At 47.5% G+C, this 19,772-nt stretch overlaps 1 protein-coding gene across 1 annotated transcript in view; it reads right to left on the bottom strand.

Annotated features, from left to right (window-relative positions):
* Positions 1–6,964: 6,964 nt before the first annotated feature.
* Positions 6,965–19,772, bottom strand: part of LOC144110510 (uncharacterized) — a 38,569-nt gene continuing 25,761 nt past the window's right edge. Inside the window, exons 7-8 of the mRNA XM_077643486.1 lie at positions 11,259–11,478; positions 6,965–7,197 (exon numbers count right to left, since the gene is read on the bottom strand). Coding sequence (XP_077499612.1) covers positions 7,147–7,197; positions 11,259–11,478 — 271 coding nt within the window. The 3' untranslated portion in view covers positions 6,965–7,146. The remainder of the gene's footprint in view (positions 7,198–11,258; positions 11,479–19,772) is intronic.

Raw genomic sequence — 19,772 nt, forward strand, 5'->3', positions numbered from 1 at the left:
CATGGGGGCTGCCATCTTTGGTCACGTGAGCACGCCGCCATTGCACGCCTCCTGACTGCTCCGAGCGCGCCTCGTCGCGACGGCTGCCGCGTCTGATGGTTCGGTTCCAACAGGCTGTGTTTCGGCTGATACGGTTGTAAAATAGTGGGAAGGAGACAGTATGGTTTGTCCAAAGATTCGAAGGACACGTGAGAACTCTAATTTGATCTCTTGTGGCCTTGAAAACGGTGTCCGGTTTCATAGCCAGCCGATGGATGGATTTCCTGATACTTGTCTTTGCGTCCGCAGAAGGCTTTACTGAATGTTTTTTTATTGTTATTATCTTAAACGGCAAGGTTTAATGCTTCTGCGGCAGCGCAGGTCGTTGTAGTATTCTGTACATGCACGCAGACACCGCTTTAAAACGCTCGCATGCACATCGTACGCATTTGTTTGCAGCCTGTTAACGGTGCTTAGGAAACCGAAAATATTTTCTATTGGTTTGTTAAGCACACAAAGGTGACAAAAATAAATAGACACACAAATGTTAACTACCATGTATAGCAGTACCATTCATCAAGCAGCCTTCACAATCTGGCGCGCAATCGTTTCGAAGGATTCCGCGATATAATTGTTATAACGCGCACAGCAACGCATTCACACTACACGAAGTTCATAATTATGTCAGTCTCACATATGAAATTGCGGTACGCTCCACTCTCGATATGCGGACATGAAAATGCTCGAGGTCTCGTTGGTGGTAAGTAATCAGCTTCTCTCTGAGCGCTGGCCTGGGGGTAACTTTTAGTGGCTGTCTCGCATGGACCGCGAGGAAGTGGCAATCATCCAGCCCAGCAGCCGTAACGCAAATGCTGTATTCCGAATCTGGTCCACGAAAAGCGCTCTACTTGGAGCGAAGTTCAAGAGTAGCACCAAGACGGCATACAATACACGGACGGTAAGCGTTGTCCGTTCGTACGGCTGTGCAGCGCACGATCTACAGTAGCGGCATGTATGAGCATAAGTCGTCCTTCTTTTCCGTACCTGATCTGGCCTCCGGCGCTGCTGTTACTACAATTGCCGAACACCTTAACTTACGAGCAATGGGGCCTCACTACACACGTAGGCGCAACTGCACAGCAACTGAAAGCACGAAGTGACGGTTTCGGTGGCGGAACACTTTGATCATGAAGCAATGTTGCGCACTTACCCTCGCAGATTTTCCAAGATCGTAACCTTTCTTTCTATATTGGCCATCTAGCACTGGCGGACGTGTTTGTCGCGTTCGCCCGTTCGGAAATGATGCATGGCAAACGGGCGCGAACAGGGGCAGTACTTCCTTGTGCAGTTCGGTTCCGTGAGGCTCGCAAACGATCGCATCCTGCACCTTTAACTCTCTGTCGCAATTCTTGCAATCCACAATAAAGCACGTATTTCCTCTGCCTTTCCCCATCTTCGCAGAAAGAACACTTCGGCAGCCACCCGCGATATTTCCATTACTGCATCGAGGCGTACACTCCGGCGACTTACGAGGTCCGTAATGGCGCCGTGTTCCGAGCGCGTCTGTGGCGCCATCTGGTCTCAAACCAATTTAAGGAACGGATTCAAGATGCCAAGCGAGAATGTTGAGGGAGACTACACTGAAGTACATTACATCAGTTATAGCTTAGTTTTTTAAGAGTAACGATAGGGTAATCTCCCTGAATGAAGATGCAAAGAGGACATCATAATAGAAAGCATAGATGTGACCTATCAAATGGAAAAAAAAGGGAGAAGGAAATATTCCCAAATGCACATCTGGAGGAAGAGATGAAACTGCAATCAAGTTACTAGAAATATCAACTTGGGAAAGGTGGCACTCTCCACTCATTCTTTACAAAGGGAAAAGCTGCCTACCGACCTGCCTGCCTGCTTGCTTGTTTACCCTTTTTTCTTCTGGGCCAAAGAAAGTTTTTATTTTTCGGCTCATGCGCGAGCCTACTCACTTTGAGGCTTGCTTCAGTAGCATCGCTGGCTGGTTTAAACTTGGTGAAACATTTTTGGATAGGGGTCTTCTCACCAGTTTTGTCCAAGAAATGAAATTAATATATTAACTATCTGTGGCTGATGTTATGCGTACTGTTCAACATGATGGAACAGCACTTTTTGCAGCTTTCAGACTTTCAGTGATATGCTTGGCCAAAGCATTCGTAATGTAAAATATTTCGTTCTGAATTGTTTTTCAGCAATAGTGATCTGCACACCTCGGCACAGCACACACTTCATGTTCTCTTTCATGACCGTGTCACATTCACCAAGAAGCTAGACTAATCCCAGAAAGTCCTCAAAATGTTTTTCTGTGAAAGGCTGACCTGAAGAGCCACAAATTGTTAAGCAGTGCTTCGAGATAGTGTTATCCTGATAAGATGCTCTAAGATACTCTTCCAGCACTTCTCTTGCATCATGATGAGTTCTATGTCCAAGCACGTTTCTTCGTTAACCCGTGTCTGTTCCTTCACCACTCTGCCTGCTTCTGGTCTCTTAATGTTACACCTATTATTTTTCGTTCAATAGCTCGCTGCGTTGCCTTCATGCTGAGCCCTTTTCGTTAGCCTCCATGTTTCTGCCCTATTCACCAGCTGTGTGCAGAAATCTTGCGCATTCAGCACAGTGCTCCGAAACGGCTGGCAACTTCAGCGTGGTTGCCGCCCTCCATGGGGTGCGTTTGCGAAACGAGAGGATATTAACAGCGAAGCTGTTCTTGGTCGATACTTTCATGGGACAAGGCGTGGTAACGCGGGCGCTGCAATGTGGAGAGGGCATAGCCTAGCGAGGGAGAGAGCAAGCGCCAAGCACAGGTGCAGCGTTGGGAGAAGGGGAGCAGGCGCAGGTGGGCGGAGTCAAGGAGAGGAGTCGGCCAACAGATGTTCGGAGGAGCGCATTTCTTGAATGTTCGGAAAATGATTCAGGTCGCGCGCTCTTCGGAAAGGAAACCGCCCGTCGGGAGCGCCAACGGGCACGGCGTTGCCGGGCGAACCCAGAAGCCCGCACGAGGGATACCGAGCTTCGAGTGAGAGAAGCCAAACGCCAGGCAGCTTCACTGCTAACATGAGCGTTCGCGACGTTAAGTCAGTGAAGCTGGGCTAATTTTTTTTTTCGTGCTAAAAGGTTGATTAACCGCGTCTTCAGGAAACTGGTTACAATCAGTGCATTTCTGTTCGGATGTCTTGCGCAAAAGAAATTTGACAGAAGTTCCCGCCACACGGAACAAAAACTCGTCTTCACCACTAGCTTGTTCGGGCTCGAATTTCGTACAGAGTTAGCATTCGGGGGCAAGTTCTGTTTTTTTTTTTTACTAAGTTTGGATGGAGTCCTTACCTGATTTGTTGAGAATTGTTCCATAAATCCTCACTGTCTGCAGCGACCAAGAAACAAAATATTTTGCATGATTGGTGCATGTAGCGCCATATCGTGCCTACAGGAGCAACGAGCATTCGTCATCGCACCTCCCTGCTCCCTCGAAATCTGTAGACCTACCCGCCTCGGTGGCTCAGTGGCTAGGGCGCTCGGCTACTGATCCGGAGTTCCCGGGTTCGAACCCGACCGCTGCGGCAGCGTTTCGATGGAGGCGGAACGCAAAGGCGCCCGTCAGTGCACGTTAAAGATCCCCAGGTGGTCTCGAAATTATTCCGGAGCCCTCCACTACGGCACCTCTTCCTTTCTTTCACTCCCTCCTTTATCCCTTCCCATATACGGCGCGGTTCAGGTGTCCAACGATATGTGAGACAGATACTGCGCCATTTTTCCTTTCACCCAAAATCAGTTTTCAATCCTCTCCCCATGTTCTCTCGTCAGTGCTTAGACAGCTTCCAGCAACCCCCACCCCTCTAGCTTGAAGAAATTCCCTCCATGCTTAGGTAGCTGTGCGAAATTTGAGTCCGAACAGGCTGTCTTCGCCGTCGCTGTTATCGCCAATCACGTCACAGTGGCGCAGACTGAGGCGTCCATTGACCAAGTGAGTCAATTATCCGCCCATCCTTTCCTCAGAATCGGAGTCTAGAAGGTTGACGATTAACAGCTAGGCGCCCCACCCAAGCTGCTGTGTGCAAAGTGTTGTGCGCGAGTGTTTTTCCTTTATTTTATTAATTTTGCACACGCACAACTTGTACAAATGTATTGCTATGTAAATAGTGTATCACCTCTCCCTTTATCCTTTCTCTCATCTCACCTCTTTCATTTCACTTCTAACTGCCTGCTATCCTTTATTTCCGCTGCCCCATCTTCAAATTGCCGCCGCCGTAGTGATGGCAGATGCCGGGGTTAGCAAGAAATTTCTACCTTCCTTTTTGTTTTTATTTTACATTAAACACTTATTACTTACTACTAGAAGGTTGTCAACGCCAACGCCAGTGAACGCCGACAGCTTTCGCTTTAACAAAAGAACTGTAGCGCGACCAAGACGAACGCAGTTCTTTTGTTACAGTATGCACCATCTAGCCCAACAAAAAGTTCTTCTAAACCAGCTTTCGCTTTGTATACCCTGGATTAACTGAGCTAATCCACATTTATTTTTTGCACGTATGCTCACAATTCTGAGCACTTTTCGCTCACAGATATCCAAGAGGAAAGAACTATACTCCGTTTTAAACATGTGCAACGCTGTAAAAGTTAGCGTTCTTGTTTGCGCTGCCTGCATCCGCGACCAAAAAGTAGTGCGTTATTTCTGGTGAGCGAAACATACTAAATGCTTTGCTTGTAGGCTTACCACATGACACATTTGTCACGGTCTTGAATAAATGCACTGTTATTGCTTACAACACGCTGTCGCTCCCTCGTGCCATAGACCACTCGGCCACAGAACAAGTGCTGAATAACACGCCTACCTTTATTTTCCTTTCCGGACTACTTTCGTACCTTTCCCAGCGTTGCAGCTGATGTATGAAACGGAGTATTCGGTCATTCCAGCTCCTATAGGTGGCGCGGCGGCAGCACGACATGGCGAACCAGGCGGTGATGGCGCCGTTGTCAGAGCGTGCGTCTCTATTGAAGCAAAACGGCTTCTTGACGTTGTGGCACTTTTGGTGCGATTTTTAGTGTCTTGATTAGCAGCATTACATGATTGTCGGTTATTAATAAGTTGCTATGCTGCATTACAGGTGCGAATTAAATTTTTATCGATATGAGCAAGGAATCGCTAGTTCGCAAGTGCCTCAAAAACTCCGAAACTTGCGAACTCAGCCTAGTAAAGTCCGACAAACATTTTGATCTGTAATTTTTTGCACGTTCACATTCTTGTTCTTTCGGCACTCACCCGAAGGCGGAAACTACTTTAACGACCCAAACAGTCTGACGCTATATTTCGTGCCTACACGAGCGCGGCCCTGACCCGCATAAATAAGGCATGTGTATTTATTGCGCGCTGATGTTATAAGGACACAATAGAAAACAATAAAATCAGCAGTTGGTAACACTGGCCACGGTCCATGGCGTAATATAACTGCACTTACCAATTACAACAGTGATCAAAATCATCTTTTTAATGGGGCTGTACCAGTGAAACCAGAAAGATCAAAACCCTTGAGCCTACAATTTTGACTCGTGATTGGCTGCTTGTTTAGATAAACAGAAAAGTTTTACCAGCGGTCTCCATGTTTTCAGGGAGGAATTCTGTTCGGTGGTGCTGAATGTGGGTGGATCTTAATACTGCAGACTTTATTGTACCCGACTATAGTCCACCTGCAGCGTACGTGGGTCACATATGCAGTAAAAGAAGAAGCAATGTAGTTGTTGTTTGAAGCGGCAGCCAGGGGGTCGTTCGAGCTATATTTATAATACAGTTCAAATTAGCGCTCAAAATGTGTTTTTTGACTAGCGGGGCAAAACGCTTTGATCGAGTGAGCAGACGACAGTTGCCAAGAAGCGTTTGCGGTTATTCATCCACTTTGTGCATTATGTCCGAGAACTGAAGGTACAATTGTGGAGTTCTTGCCATTCATATCGCCATTTAGCAGTCACGTTGTGGCCAGAAAGCCGTGTTTAATCCAGACTAGAATGGACTGAAGTGTCTTTGTTTTCTGCAAACGTCCGCCTTAAAATATAACCAATATTATTCATATCAGCTCAGTGTTTAAGCACTGCACTGATTTCATGTACGCTACGTTGGCCGAATGAACAAAACTCCGAACAGGAATGCATTGACGACACGGTGTCGTGGCGTCAACAGAGTACGTCGCTGAAGAACAGACGAGTCACTGGGCTCAAACATGTTATCAACCTGCAGAATACACTTAACCACTGCCTTTTGAACTCTTTACGTGTTTGCAGAAACAACTTGTTTGCTGTTTGGAATGTTCGCACATCGTAGAATAACAGAATATGCTAATTTTTTACGCGTATCTTACGCTCCTAACCACTGCGATTGCACGCGCCGCGCCGAGCGATCACCGGCTCGGCGCTTCAGGAAGAGGCCGTGTGGCGCCGCCACCGTCGCTGGAACGATCGTGTAGCGTATGCTTGCATGCACGCACAGCTCTCAGGGCAAAGCAACACTGTGCAGCTAGGTCAGCACACACACTATTTGGCCGTCTCCATGCTAAAAGCGGTTATTTTGACTAGCGGCTGCTTTGCGTCCCCAAGAAGGAAGCGACGGTGCGGCAGTTTGCGCTGTTTCTTTCCGTCACCTATGGAGCGTGAAAAGGAGTAACGCTAGCTGCTGTGCTGTTGGCTGCAACAGCACTTGTCGCAGTTCTCTGGGGAACAAATTTTACCGCTTCCGATGCGACACATGCGAGCACTAACGGCAGTGGTTCGGTGCACTGCAGCCTTCGCTACCCGCTATTGTGCTGCAAGCGATACCGCTCTTCTATCAGAACTCTGTAAAGATCCATAATGTCGGGAGTAACTAGGCTGATGGATTGGCGTGGCACTAATAAAGAAGGAATATTTGCATGTGGTGTGGGGTGGCGCTTGCGAGTAGACAAATTCTTGCATGTAAACAGACACAGGAGGCTGTAGAGAAGCTGTTCATATTCATCTTTCCAGGGTGAGTATCCGTATAACTTTGTGGTGGCCTAATAGGGGTGTTTCCAAAATTTGTGGAACGATGCACACGACAACACTAAAACACATATAAAACACCTAGAGTTGGTCTTTCTTTTATGTGGCCTTTGTTTTGGTTTGCGTTCCACCTTATGGATATTGTGCATTTGCTCTTAAATATACACTGTGGGCTGGCACGACCTGGAAGAAAAAAATGTATAGATTGTGTTAATTTTGTGGCAGGATTATTAAGTGAAAAAAAAGTATAGGCAGTTTGATATCAAAGACATATATATATATATATATATATATATATATATATATATATATATATATATATATATATATATATATATATATATATATATATATATATATATATATAATGCGTAGTGCTAATCACTGGGTTAATAATACTTAGATTAATCTATCGCTTAAAGATAATTACTGATAAAGCAGCAGAAAAAAACCATGTCGCTGATGGGATCCGAACCCATATATATATATATATATATATATATATATATATATATATATATATATATATATATATATATATATATATATATATATATATATATATATATATATATATATATATATTAATCTAAGTATTATTAACCCAGTGATTAGCACTACGCATTAAAAAAAGATTAAACATTCCACTATGCACCTTGGTTTCGGTAACTGTTGGCTCCCTTCATAAGTTTATATATGTATATATAAGATTACTGGCTCCCCAGGGTAGAAATCCTCCGGATTGCCTGAAATTCTGCCGTGAATTTATTAAAAAAGTTGGCTAAACTTGGCTGTCAATAATTGCTAGGGTGTATGCAATGACAGCCTTAACACTTTCATCCCAAAGAAATCCAAGAAAATGGGAAAGTGATCTCCCTGGACGACTGCTCGTCAAAATCTTGCATTTAACAAAGAAAATTGAGCATGAAAAACATGGCAGCGCCTGTCACAGAAATATTCAACCTAAGCAATCTCAACTTTTTAAAGCTACCAGGGAATGTATACAGGAGTATTTGAAGCCTACACTGGCCCACTATTTAGGAACTGAATTTTAACAAAATTGCGAAATTTTTTCCAAGAAAGAAATATGGATTCTCTGCAAGCAACGACAACAGAGTTTTCGCGGGCAGAACAAGCACTGGTGCGGAATTTCATGCCATTGTCATGGTGTGTTTTCAAACCCTTCCAAGCATCTACGCCATGGTAGTCTCGAATGCCGAGCTGTCTCTAACACTGTATCCTTTCTTGATGCGCATGCGATATTGTGGAACCTGGAAGTAAAAATGTCGCCTAAACCTCAGAGAATATGCAATGATTTCTCTCGAGGTTTTGCTGAGTTTAAAATCGTCATATTCCTTAGCACCCATCAGTGTCACATGTGACGATTACGAATAACGCGGACAGGCCGGAAGGCAGTTACCAGTAGTTAAACTAAACAATTGCAACAATGAAATTGCGAAGGCGGATACATTGCGAACCGCGCTTGCGATTGCAATGCTGGGAACGTCAGTTAAGGCCGAGTCACACTGCGGTAGAAGTTTAACTTCCATGCGGCAACACGACGTTTGCCTGATGTTACCGACCCTGTCAAACCGCGTCAACACTCATTAGAAACACATCCCTTTCATCCAGCAACATGTATCGGAAACCTCTGCGACAACGGTTGGAGAGCTGCCTGTCACATAGAAAAAAAAATTGGCACTGTAAACGTTTAACTTTTCTAAACCTAGTTAGACAAAGCGAGAGCTCTATTACAATTGGCTATGCGTGCTTGTACGTCTGAACCGCCTCGCAGGCGTTTCAGGCACACTGTCAGCCGCGCTCACATCCATGGCGAAACTGCATGCGAGATACGTCCCCTCTTTAAGCGAACGCCGAGTTCCGTGCATAATCACATGACTACATCTGGCGAATCGGCGGTTGGCGCACCGCTGTCGGAGCAGCGGCATGGCGTCTGCAGCTGCGGCGAGTCACGTGGTCTGATGTCACAGCCACACCTCCGGCGCTCCTCCTGCTGATGTTCAAACTGCAACATTTGATGACCTTTGCGAAACGAGGCGTAGTGCAGCTCTCGCTACAGAACTATTTCGGCGGCGCTTCTCCACCGCCTCTTGGGCGCTGCCGTTCGTCGTGCTCCCTTCCGGACGTGTGCAAAGCCCCGGAAACCGGACTTCTTTCGCGGCCGAGCTGCTTGTGCGTTTGGGAATAAAGATGCCGGGACGGATAACTGTCGTGTGCGGGTGCTGCGGCAGGCTTGTTAACGGGTCGCGCAAGTGTGTGTGTGTGTGGGGGGGGGGGGGGGGGGGGCTCTTTTGAGGGGGCATTCGAGCCGCTGGGAACGGGCCGCATTGCAGGCCGAGATTTTTCCTGTGGCGCGAAGAATACACATTTCTTTTGCCGCCATCGTTTACTACTCAATTTTGTAGCGATAGCTACATTACCGTAGCATTTCGAGCCTTCAGCGTGGCGACGCTGTGGCGGTGGCTGCGCTGCCACCCTATAGCCTTCAGCGTGGCGGCGGCGGTGGTGCGGCGCCATGGTTGGTCACGTAATCAAGTTACACTAGGCCAGCTGTAGCTATCGCGTCTCTACAGGTTTAACCAGAGCTAAACCACCGCCATTTTTTTCTTTCTGGTCGAGAGATCGCGCAGACAGACATACATCCACGAAATGTAGACCGGAGTCGGTTCGCTGTGCAAGAGGCTGCTTACTGCAGCCTTGGGCCATACGTAAAATCGAAATCGCTGCCCGGACACAAAAGCGGCGACAGAACACCGGACACAAGTGCCGCTGCATTTGGCTTTCCTCTGTGACAAGGAGTTTTACAACCTGCTGTAGCAGAAGTTTCCGATACGTGTGGCTTTACGAATGGGACCCTCACATTATTACAGTATGGTCGTCCGGCCGAAACAATGGTATGGTTTCTGTACCGTAGCCAATGTAGGAGAGTATTCGTTCTGGCAGAGCGTTTTAGGGAGCGGTCGTCTACTGTGAGGCAGTCACGTATAGGCATTTCCCTTTTTGGCCAAAAAGAGACTGCCCCTAGGATAGCGCATTTCTGTACGCCTCATTTGTGCGGCATGGTATACAGAAGTATACTTTAAAATAGTTATATGTTGGGCTGGTTGGATTTCTGACAAAGTATACATACCTTTAGCGCAACCAGAACAGGATACAGAAAGAAAGAACGTGTTAAATTTGTCTTTCGTTCTTTGTGTATCCTGTCTTGGTTGCCCTAAAAATGTGTATACTTTGGTATATAGAAGGTTTTGTGGTTTGTCTCACATTCTTAAGACTCGCGTTTGAAGCTCGTGCAAAGGCACTGCACAGTTTTTCGGAACAGAAAAGATGACTCGTACACCGGCTCTTCCTGTGATTCCTTTCAAGCTGTGAGACACCTGGAGTACGTATCATAATTACCGCGGAAATGCGGCTCTGCGCGCATCATGTTTGCATATATGGGTTATTTTTTGCCGAAAATCTCCCAGCATGATCTTCGCTATACTGCGCGCACAATGTGGTCGAAATTTTCATTCTCATGCTCCGGCTTTTCAAGCTAGCTTGCATTTAGTGTCGGCATGATCTAGGTAAGAAACCGTTAAAGCCGGCATCGCGTGCTGAGTGTGCGAGGATGAGCGTGTTAGAAATCAATTTATAATAAATTTTACTGCATTATTTTCTTCTTCACTTCGTTGTTAATCTACAATTTTTCATCATACGTTGTTAGTCTTTGATACAGCGCCAAGCGTTGGTTTTGATGAATTTCATCTGTTAATTGACTGACAGCAATAAATTGGTGGATCAGCCCCGTGTCCACTATCTCACGGTGCCTTTACCTATTCAGTACGTAATTACCAGTGTTACTACGAAAAACTAGTAACGTTGGCACTGACTAGCTCAAGAGAACGCTGCCACATTAAGCAAAAGGAGGATATCCATAGAATTTCCTAAAAGCGCTTTTGATAATAGGAGGAGCACTCATTAGAAGATTGTATGGCAGGGTTCGAGAGACAACAGGAACACAATGCTCCTCAAGAAATACTTTTCACGCGTGAAATACTGCGCTTGGAGCCTTAATTAACTGGCGCGCATGTCTTTCTTACCTGCTCCCGCCGAAAACACCTTAACATACTGCGCTAAAAGGCGCTGTTTTTTTAGGTGAAATAAAACATGGAAGATATTGCGTATTGGATGAGCGACAGTATAGGATGCCTTAAATGACAGCAAAATGAACGAGGGCTTACCATTTCATATCGGTAGAGATCTAAATCATGCCTGAACTTTGCTCCGATTTCTCGGGTATGGGGGGTGACGATAAGGTCTTTTGGTTTATTGGTGTCAAAATCATTGGTGATGAAGAAGCCACGTTGTGCAGTGCGGATCATGAAGGTATACTGAACACCGAATTGTACCCTGTTGGTGAAATACACTTTCTTGCTAGTTGTTGACATTTCGACGTACACCCTATAAACAGAGCAGAAAAAAAAACAACGTTAAATGCATTGACGTTCACAAGGAAGAATAGGCTCGCCGACTCAGCTAACACGGATTGACTTTCATTGATTCATCAAGGAAGCGTCTTCAGCCCTTACAAGTTCATTGCACAGCATATTGAGTGTCCGTGTGCTTTTATCTACAAACTCTATAGCTTTCTATAGACAAATAATATAGACTAGTTTCTGGGAAGTACGAATACTTTGGACAGTCAATAAGAAATCTATAAATTTACGGCCATGCACCTTTAGTAGATTTCGGTCTATAGACTATAGATACACAAAAGTTAATATCTAAAGGCAGGCAACAGAGTCTATAAGAAGTCTATAGATCTGTTCATAAAGAAGGGTGGCTTGCACAAGGGCTGACCAATAATCTTACTGTCCTGCAATCTTCAAAGTCTCATATCGTGCAGGCATCTGAAGAAAATGCTGAAAGATTTTTTGTTCCTCCTGTGTTCGCGAGACAAATAATTTATTTCGCCACTCGGTCTCGCTAAAAATTCCCAGCCTAGCCTAGAGTAGTTATCAGCTTCAAAACACACGTCTAACACACGTCTAACTCCATCACCTGGTTCCTCAATATTTTACAGCTTAGACGAAGTGGAAGTTGAAAGTTTATTTGTGATTCCAAAGGAAGTTGCAAGAATATACAGCGAGATGTCCCAATGTAAAAGACCGCAGGTGTGGGACCTCCCATGGAAATAAACTTCAATACATAAGTAATCACAAAACAGAAGCTAAAAAGACGATCAATCTACACGAATTATATGGCGAAACAACGTAGTCTATTAGATAGCAAGGTACATAATATAAGTTGCAAAACAAAAAGATTGAATATAAGAAATAGAATACAGAATATAATACAATTACACACAGTAGGATACCGTGACACAAGGAAAAGTTTCAATTTGTACTTAAACAAGGAAAGTATATTAGTTTGCTTGATGTCCAAATTAAAATAATTCCAAAATGATGGGATAGAAAATTGAAGGCATTGTTTCTAGTAGTTGGTTCTGACCTTACTATACCTTATTTCTACTATACCTTAGGTATAGCAGAAGTTATTACGCAGTGCGAACCGTGCGAAGTTGTTGCTTATGACCATATCGGGACGAAAGATGCTTAGCAGGAGCTGACGGTGACGAATCTTAAAAGAACTGAAGACAGCCATAATCATCTATACTTTACACGACGCTTCAGCTAATATTGTAACAGTTGTTACACTGAAAAGGAACTGCAGCGGCTGAACGAGGGCACCAGAGAAACGGACCTACACTTCAGCGTCGACTACTTCTAGAGGCTGCGATCTCTTTCTTCTTCTACTTCCAATCCTCGTGTCACTGCCCCCTCTTCAGAAGCATCGCCCCGATGCGGTGTTACCGTCAGACCGAATAGCGGGGAGAAAAAGTGTTCAAGAGGTACACCACGAGTCTGACATCAGCCGGAAAGTCACTCGGGGGGTCGCTCGTAGTACGGCTTCATTCGCACCACATGCACGACGTCGCTGCGCTTGCCGTTGTGCGATGAACGAGCTGGCGAGGCTGGTGCAACTTCGTACGTTACGTCGCTGAGGCGGCGGACAACAAGGTAAGGGCCGAAGTAGCGGCGCAGTAACTTTTCGGACAGCCCGCGACGACGAACTGGCGCCCAAACCCACACATAGTCTCCTGGGTGGTAGGTAACGTAGCGGCGTCCAAGGTTGTAGCGGTCAGCATCGATCTGCTGCTGACGGTGAATTCGGTGTCTGGCCAGTTGCCGTGCTTCTTCCGCGCGCCGAACATAGGTGGCGACGTCAACAAGTTCACTCTCACTGTCAGGGGGGTCCACGGGTAGCATAGCATCGAGGGGGGTGGTAACCTGTCGACCAAAGACTAATTCGAACGGAGTGAACTGCGTCGTCTCTTGCTGCGCGGTATTATACGCGAATGTTGCGTATGGGAGAATTTCGTCCCATGTCTTGTGCTCGATATCGATATACATGGAAAGCATGTCGGTCAAGGTCCTGTTGAGGCGTTCTACCAAGCCATTTGTCTGCGGGTGGTAGGCTGTTGTACGTCTGTGGCTGGTGTGCGTGAGCTTGAGTACAGCCTGAGTGAAGCGGGCCGTAAATGCAGCTCCACGGTCAGTAATGATAGCTGCAGGAGCGCCATGACGCAGGACGATGTTGTGGACGAAGAAGTCGGCGACTTCAGCAGCAGTACCGTTTGCAAGTGACGTGGTCTCAGCGTATCGGGTCAAATAATCTGTCGCGACCGCAATCCACCGGTTTCCTCTGGTCGACTTCGGAAAAGGGCCGAGGGGGTCTATGCCAATTTGGTGAAAAGGGGTCTTTGGTGGTGCTATGGGCTGTAGAAAGCCGGCTGGCTTCAGAGGAGGAGATTTGCGCCGTTGGCAATCCCGGCATGTTGTTACGTATCTACGCACGGATGGGAGTAAATTGGGCCAGTAATACTTAAGCTGAATATTTGCCAGTGTGCGACTAACCCCCAAGTGGCCGGCGGATGGTTCATCATGATAAGCGCTTAAGATTTCGGAACGTAACGGGGATGGCACAACATGCAGAAACGTCTCTTTGTTGCTGTCAAAGTTGCGCTTGTAGAGGACTCCACGCCGCAGAATGAAGGTCTGTAGTCCACGGCGAAACACACGAGGTACATGAGAATTCAAACCCTCCAGATACTTAACGAGTGGCGCCAACTCAGAATCTGCTCGTTGAAGCTGCGCCATACGGGAGATGCTAATGGCACAAAGAACAGGGAAATCTTCGGGGATGTCTTGCGTATCCGGTTCCGCGGGCGCTCGTGATAAACAGTCCGCGTCCTGGTGCTGCCGACCCGATTTATAGGCGACCGTAACGTCGTACTCCTGTAAACGGAGTCTCCATCTGGCCAACCGGCCAGAAGGGTCTTAAATGCTGGCCAGCCAGCATAGCGAGTGATGATCGCTGACAACACGAAACGGTCGGTCGAAGATATAAGGTCGAAACTTACTCAGAGCCCAGATGACGGCAAGGCACTCTTTTTCGGTCGTCGAATAGTTCCGTTCCGATCGAGAAAGTGTGCGGCTCGCGTAGGTGATTACTCGCTCTGCGCCGTCCTGCCACTGTACGAGGATCGCTCCGAAGCCGACATTGCTGGCGTAAGTGTGGACATCAGTCTCGGCATTCTCGTCAAAATGAGCTAGTATTGGTGGACTTTGGAGGCGGCAGTGGAGTTCCTCGAAGGCTGCGTCTTGGGCACTTCCCCATACGAAGTGTGTGTCATCTCGAGTCAAGGCAGTCAATGGCTCAGCTAGGCGAGAAAAATCTTTAACAAAGCGGCGGTAATACGAGCAGAGGCCCAAAAAACGTCGGAGGGCCTTCTTGTCGGTTGGGCGTGGGAAACTGGAGACGGCGGAAGTCTTGTCGGGGTCTGGAAGAAAACCTTGTGCGCTGACAACATGTCCTAAGAAACGGAGCTCCTCGAAGGCGAAATGGCATTTCTCTGGCTTGATCGTTAGTTGTGCAGACTGAAGAGCTTGAAGGACAATGCGCAATCGCTGAAAGTGTTGTTCGAAGCTAGACGAAAAGATGACCACGTCGTCCAGGTACACAAGGCACGTCTGCCACTTCAAACCAGCTAAAACAGTGTCCATCATGCGTTTAAATGTGGCCGGAGCGGAGCAAAGTCCAAACGGGAGCACCTTAAATTCGTACAGACCGTCGGGTGTCACGAAAGCCGTTTTCTCGCGGTCTCGCTCGTCCACCTCGATCTGCCAATATCCGCTTTTCAGATCTAAGGAAGAGAAGAACCTGGCGTCCCGGAGTCGGTCAAGGGCATCATCGATCCTCGGGAGTGGGTATACGTCCTTTTTGGTAACATTATTCAGTATCCTGTAATCAACACAGAATCACAACGTGTTGTCTTTCTTTTTCACCAGGACCACCGGCGACGCCCACGGACTTGTTGACGGCTGTATAACGTCGTCTGCGAGCATTTCATCGACTTGCGTCCTAATAGCTTCGCGCTCTTTAGGCGAAACGCGGTATGGACGCTGACAAACTGGTGGCGTGGCCGAATCGGTGACAATGCGATGCTTGGCTACCGGCGTACGTCCGACCTTGGAGCTCGCCGCGAAGCAATCTTTAAAATCAAGTAGCAGCGACGACAGAAGGTTCTTCCGATGAGGTGACAACTCCGGGTTGATTTTAACCTTCTGAAGGGCGTTACTTGGTGCGGCATCGTCGTGAAGATTCACCTGTACGGGGCACAGATTCGGCAACCTATCCACGTCGTCGAGGAAGGCGACGGCCGTTCCCTTGGCGAGGTGCTGAATTTCGTTCGTGAAATTCGTCAGAAAAACTGTCGCACAGCCGTCATTCAGTTCAACAAGACCGCGCGCGATAGCCACACCCTTCTCGAGCAACAGCGAAGGGTGACTGTCCGCAATACCTTCGTAGTCGTGAAACGAGTCATTCCTCACTAACACCAGCACACTGGACCGTGGTGGCAGCATTACGTCGTCTTCGACTATACGCAGAGCGTTGACTCCTGGGTCTTCTGTGTTACTGTGCGCCACGGCTTGCTTCGTCGAAAATGTGACTCGCGCCTCGTGTAGATCGATCACAGCACCGTTTGCCTGTAGAAAGTCGGGGCCCAGGATCAAATCTCTCGAACACTCGCTCAACACGACGAATTCACCCACGTAGACGAAACCGCGGATGCCGACTCGGGCTGTGCACCTTCCGGCCGGGCTAATGAGGTGACCTCCAGCCGTGTGAATGCTAGGGCCCAACCATGGTGTCAAAACTTTGCTCAATTCCTGGGCGAGGGTGTGGCTCATCACGGAATAGTCAGCCCCAGTATCAAGTAAAGCGATGGTGTCAGTTCCGTCAATCGTCACACGCAAATCAGAAGTAGCGCGTCGGATGCTGTCGCTACCCTGCCCCGGTGAGGAATCAGCGTATCGGTATATCGGCGGCGGAGGATCTTGTTTTCCCTACAGCAGCGGCCTTGCCACCGGAGACCGCTGGAATTAGTTTTCCCGGCGCGGACTGGGAGAACGCCGCTCAGGGTAGCCGGCGTCTCGGCGAGGGCTTGGGGAACGGTAACGCAGCGGAGATGACGACCTAGGATCGTAGCGACCGTATGTCCCAGGCCTCTGACGGGCCGACAGATGAGCTTCAATTTCGAATGGTCGTTCGCCATTCCGGGGGCAAGGGTCGTCGGGCGCGAAACCACGCAGACCCACTCGGTGGTACGGGCAGGCCCTGTAAAGATGTCCCGCCTCACCACAGTAGTAGCAAAGGGGCCGCCGGTCCGGTGCACGCCACACTTCACACTTCCGTGGCCGCTGATAAGCTGGTCGAGCAGGCACACGGGAAAGACCAGACTGCTGCGCTGCGTGAGTCGCGGTATTCACGTCGTAGCTTGGCGTTGGGGCCCGGCAGAGGACAGATGCATAGGTTGGTCTGACCTCAGTCTGTCTTGGGATCTCAGGCAGTTGTTGCTGCTGTGCTGCTAGGCGCACCTCGTCCCGGACGACTTCAGACAGCGATGTAACAGACGGCGCGCTGGGAGGCAGCTGGAGGGCTTGTAATTCCTCCCTGACGATCGACCTGATTAGGTCCCGTAAAACGGCCGCATCACTCCCTAGCGGCATCGAAGAAACAGCGGGCCCAAGCGTGCTTACATCCCGATTGTATTGCCGGGATCGTTGCAGGAGCGTCGTCTCCATGGTAGTCGCTTCCGTGAGGAATTCGGCAACAGTACGCGGTGGACTGCGCACAAGACCGGCGAAAAGTTCCTGCTTGACCCCACGCATGAGGTGGCGAAGCTTCGTCTCCTCCGCCATGGATGGGTCAGCACGCTTGAAGAGACGCGTCATGTCCTCTACATACATGCGGACGCTTTCGTTAGTCCGCTGGTTACGGGAGCGAAGCGCAGCTTCAGCTTTCTCCCGGCGGTCTGCGTTGGGGAATGTAGATATGAGATTTTGGCGAAATGTCTCCCAGGTGGACAGGTTGCTCTCGTGGTTCTCGTACCATGTCCTAGCGGAGTCCTCGAGCGCAAAATACACATTATGGAGCTTACGGTCGTCGCTCCAACCGTTGTAGCGGGCGACCCGCTCGAAGGTGTCCAGCCAGTCTTCCGCATCTTCGTACACGTCGCCGTGAAAAGATGGCGGTGTTCGCGGCGTGTGGTAGAGGATGGGCGCCGGGAACCTACTGTCTGTGGCCATTTCCGGTGGGACCGTCGGTCGAGGCTGCGTCTTCCTCGTCGGGTTGTCAAGAGGCCCGAACTCAGGTGTCTCACCGCGGAGGCGGCGACTTGGGCGCTGATGGACCGGTGTGAGTGCCGTCTTTATCTCGTAGGCATACTCAGGTCGGGAAGCGTACCCAGCACTGCTCTACCAGATGTGTAACAGTTGTTACACTGAAAAGGAACTGCAGCGGCTGAACGAGGGCACCAGAGAAACGGACCTACACTTCAGCGTCGTCTACATCTAGAGGCTGCGATCTCTTTCTTCTTCTACTTCCAATCCTCGTGTCATAATCATCTGTAGTTTACACGACGCTTCAGCTAATATAACATTATGCCGCTGAAGCTACTAAAAGATAAATGATTTTTTGTGCAGCTAAAGAATTTATTCTTACTTATTAAACATCACAGGAAACCAGTTGACAGATACAGACGCGCTTGGTTACGCTACAGAATATTTTCAAGACGCCTCCGTATCTAGTTCTTGTAGATCCGTTGTTTTGAAAATTTTCTCCTTTGAACACATTGTGTATCTTGCGTTAGTTCCCGGGTTCGAACCCGACCGCGGCGGCTGCGTTTTTATGGAGGAAAAACGCTAAGGCGCCCGTGTGCTGTGCGATGTCAGTGCACGTTAAAGATCCCCAGGTGGTCGAAATTATTCCGGAGCCCTCCACTACGGCACCTCTCCTTTCTTTCTTTTTTCACTCCCTCCTTTACCCTGTCCCTTACGGCGCGGTTCAGGTGTCCAACGATATATGAGACAGATACTGCGCCATTTCCTTTCCCCCAGAGCCAATTATTATTATTATTATTATTATTATTATTATTATTATTATTATCTTTAGAACTTAGCGTTACATTTTTGGTTGCTGAATCGTGCTACCTGTACCGTTTTGCTGTTTTCCCCCTACAATAATGCCAGTTTCAGGGAGCTGTGGGAATCTGACTAAATAAATAAATAAATAAATAAGTAAATAAAGAAATAAAAAAATAAATAAATAAATAATGACCTGTTAGAGATAAATGCATTTTAGTATAGATGACATCTATACCTCTAATATCAATTTTTATTTTTTTGTTTGATGCGCGCGGTTTTCTTTGGTAAGGTGCCCGGGTGTCCTACCATGGGGTACACCAATCAGCTTATCCAGAAGGCATCACCAAAACAAGCACAGTTCGCATGTGTGAACATTTTGAAAAATTGACCAGTCGTGCTGCACAGTTTTGCATCCGTGAACAATAGTGCATAACGAACTAACCTCAGCGTACCACAAAACATCGTTTCAGCAGCGCTTAGAGCCTCTTGGTATTTACTCGTGCACAAAATGCCCACCTTTTTAGCCGTTCGGTGACAGAGTTTCACTCCTTAAGTCAAGGGCACCAAGTATGATAAACCACTCACAACGCTGACCAAGCCAGCCAGAGAAAAAAATTTTGAGCACGAGAATGAACTTGGTTGCAGGTATTAAGTGCATTTCCGAAGTATGGGATCATTCGTTTTCTGCACAGTTATGAATATCAACTCTTAAACCGGCTTTATTTTCGTCCGTTGAATCTGCAAATTTTCTTAAAACTGTTGCAACATTGCAATAGCGAACAATAGATGTATTCACTAGAAACCCCCCACACTGACTAGTTCCCTATTTCCGCACCCAAAATAAGTTTCAGTCATTAAAGCATAATGTTCCATCACTTCTAAACAAATATCCATAGGAATTTTTTCCATCTAAGAAAGAACGTAAAAATTATTTCTGTAACCTCAACTGAACTCTTACGTGTCACCCTGATTTGATGTATCTGGCCTTGGTTTTAATCTGGCCTTGGTTTTAAACTGACTAATTGTCCTTTGACCGCGTGTTTCCATATCATCTCATGATTTTATTCTTTTTGCCTCACTGTTTGTTTCGTTATATATGAGCTTTTGAGACCTGCTTTATTGCCCATATATTTTCAATGTGACCTTTGGTGAGTGCGGTTTTCGTTCTTTTCTTGATAATCTGCGCTGACTGCTGTCTTGCAAGGT

The sequence above is a fragment of the Amblyomma americanum genome, chromosome 11, assembly GCF_052857255.1.
Source record: "Amblyomma americanum isolate KBUSLIRL-KWMA chromosome 11, ASM5285725v1, whole genome shotgun sequence".
Lineage (NCBI taxonomy): Eukaryota > Metazoa > Arthropoda > Arachnida > Ixodida > Ixodidae > Amblyomma > Amblyomma americanum.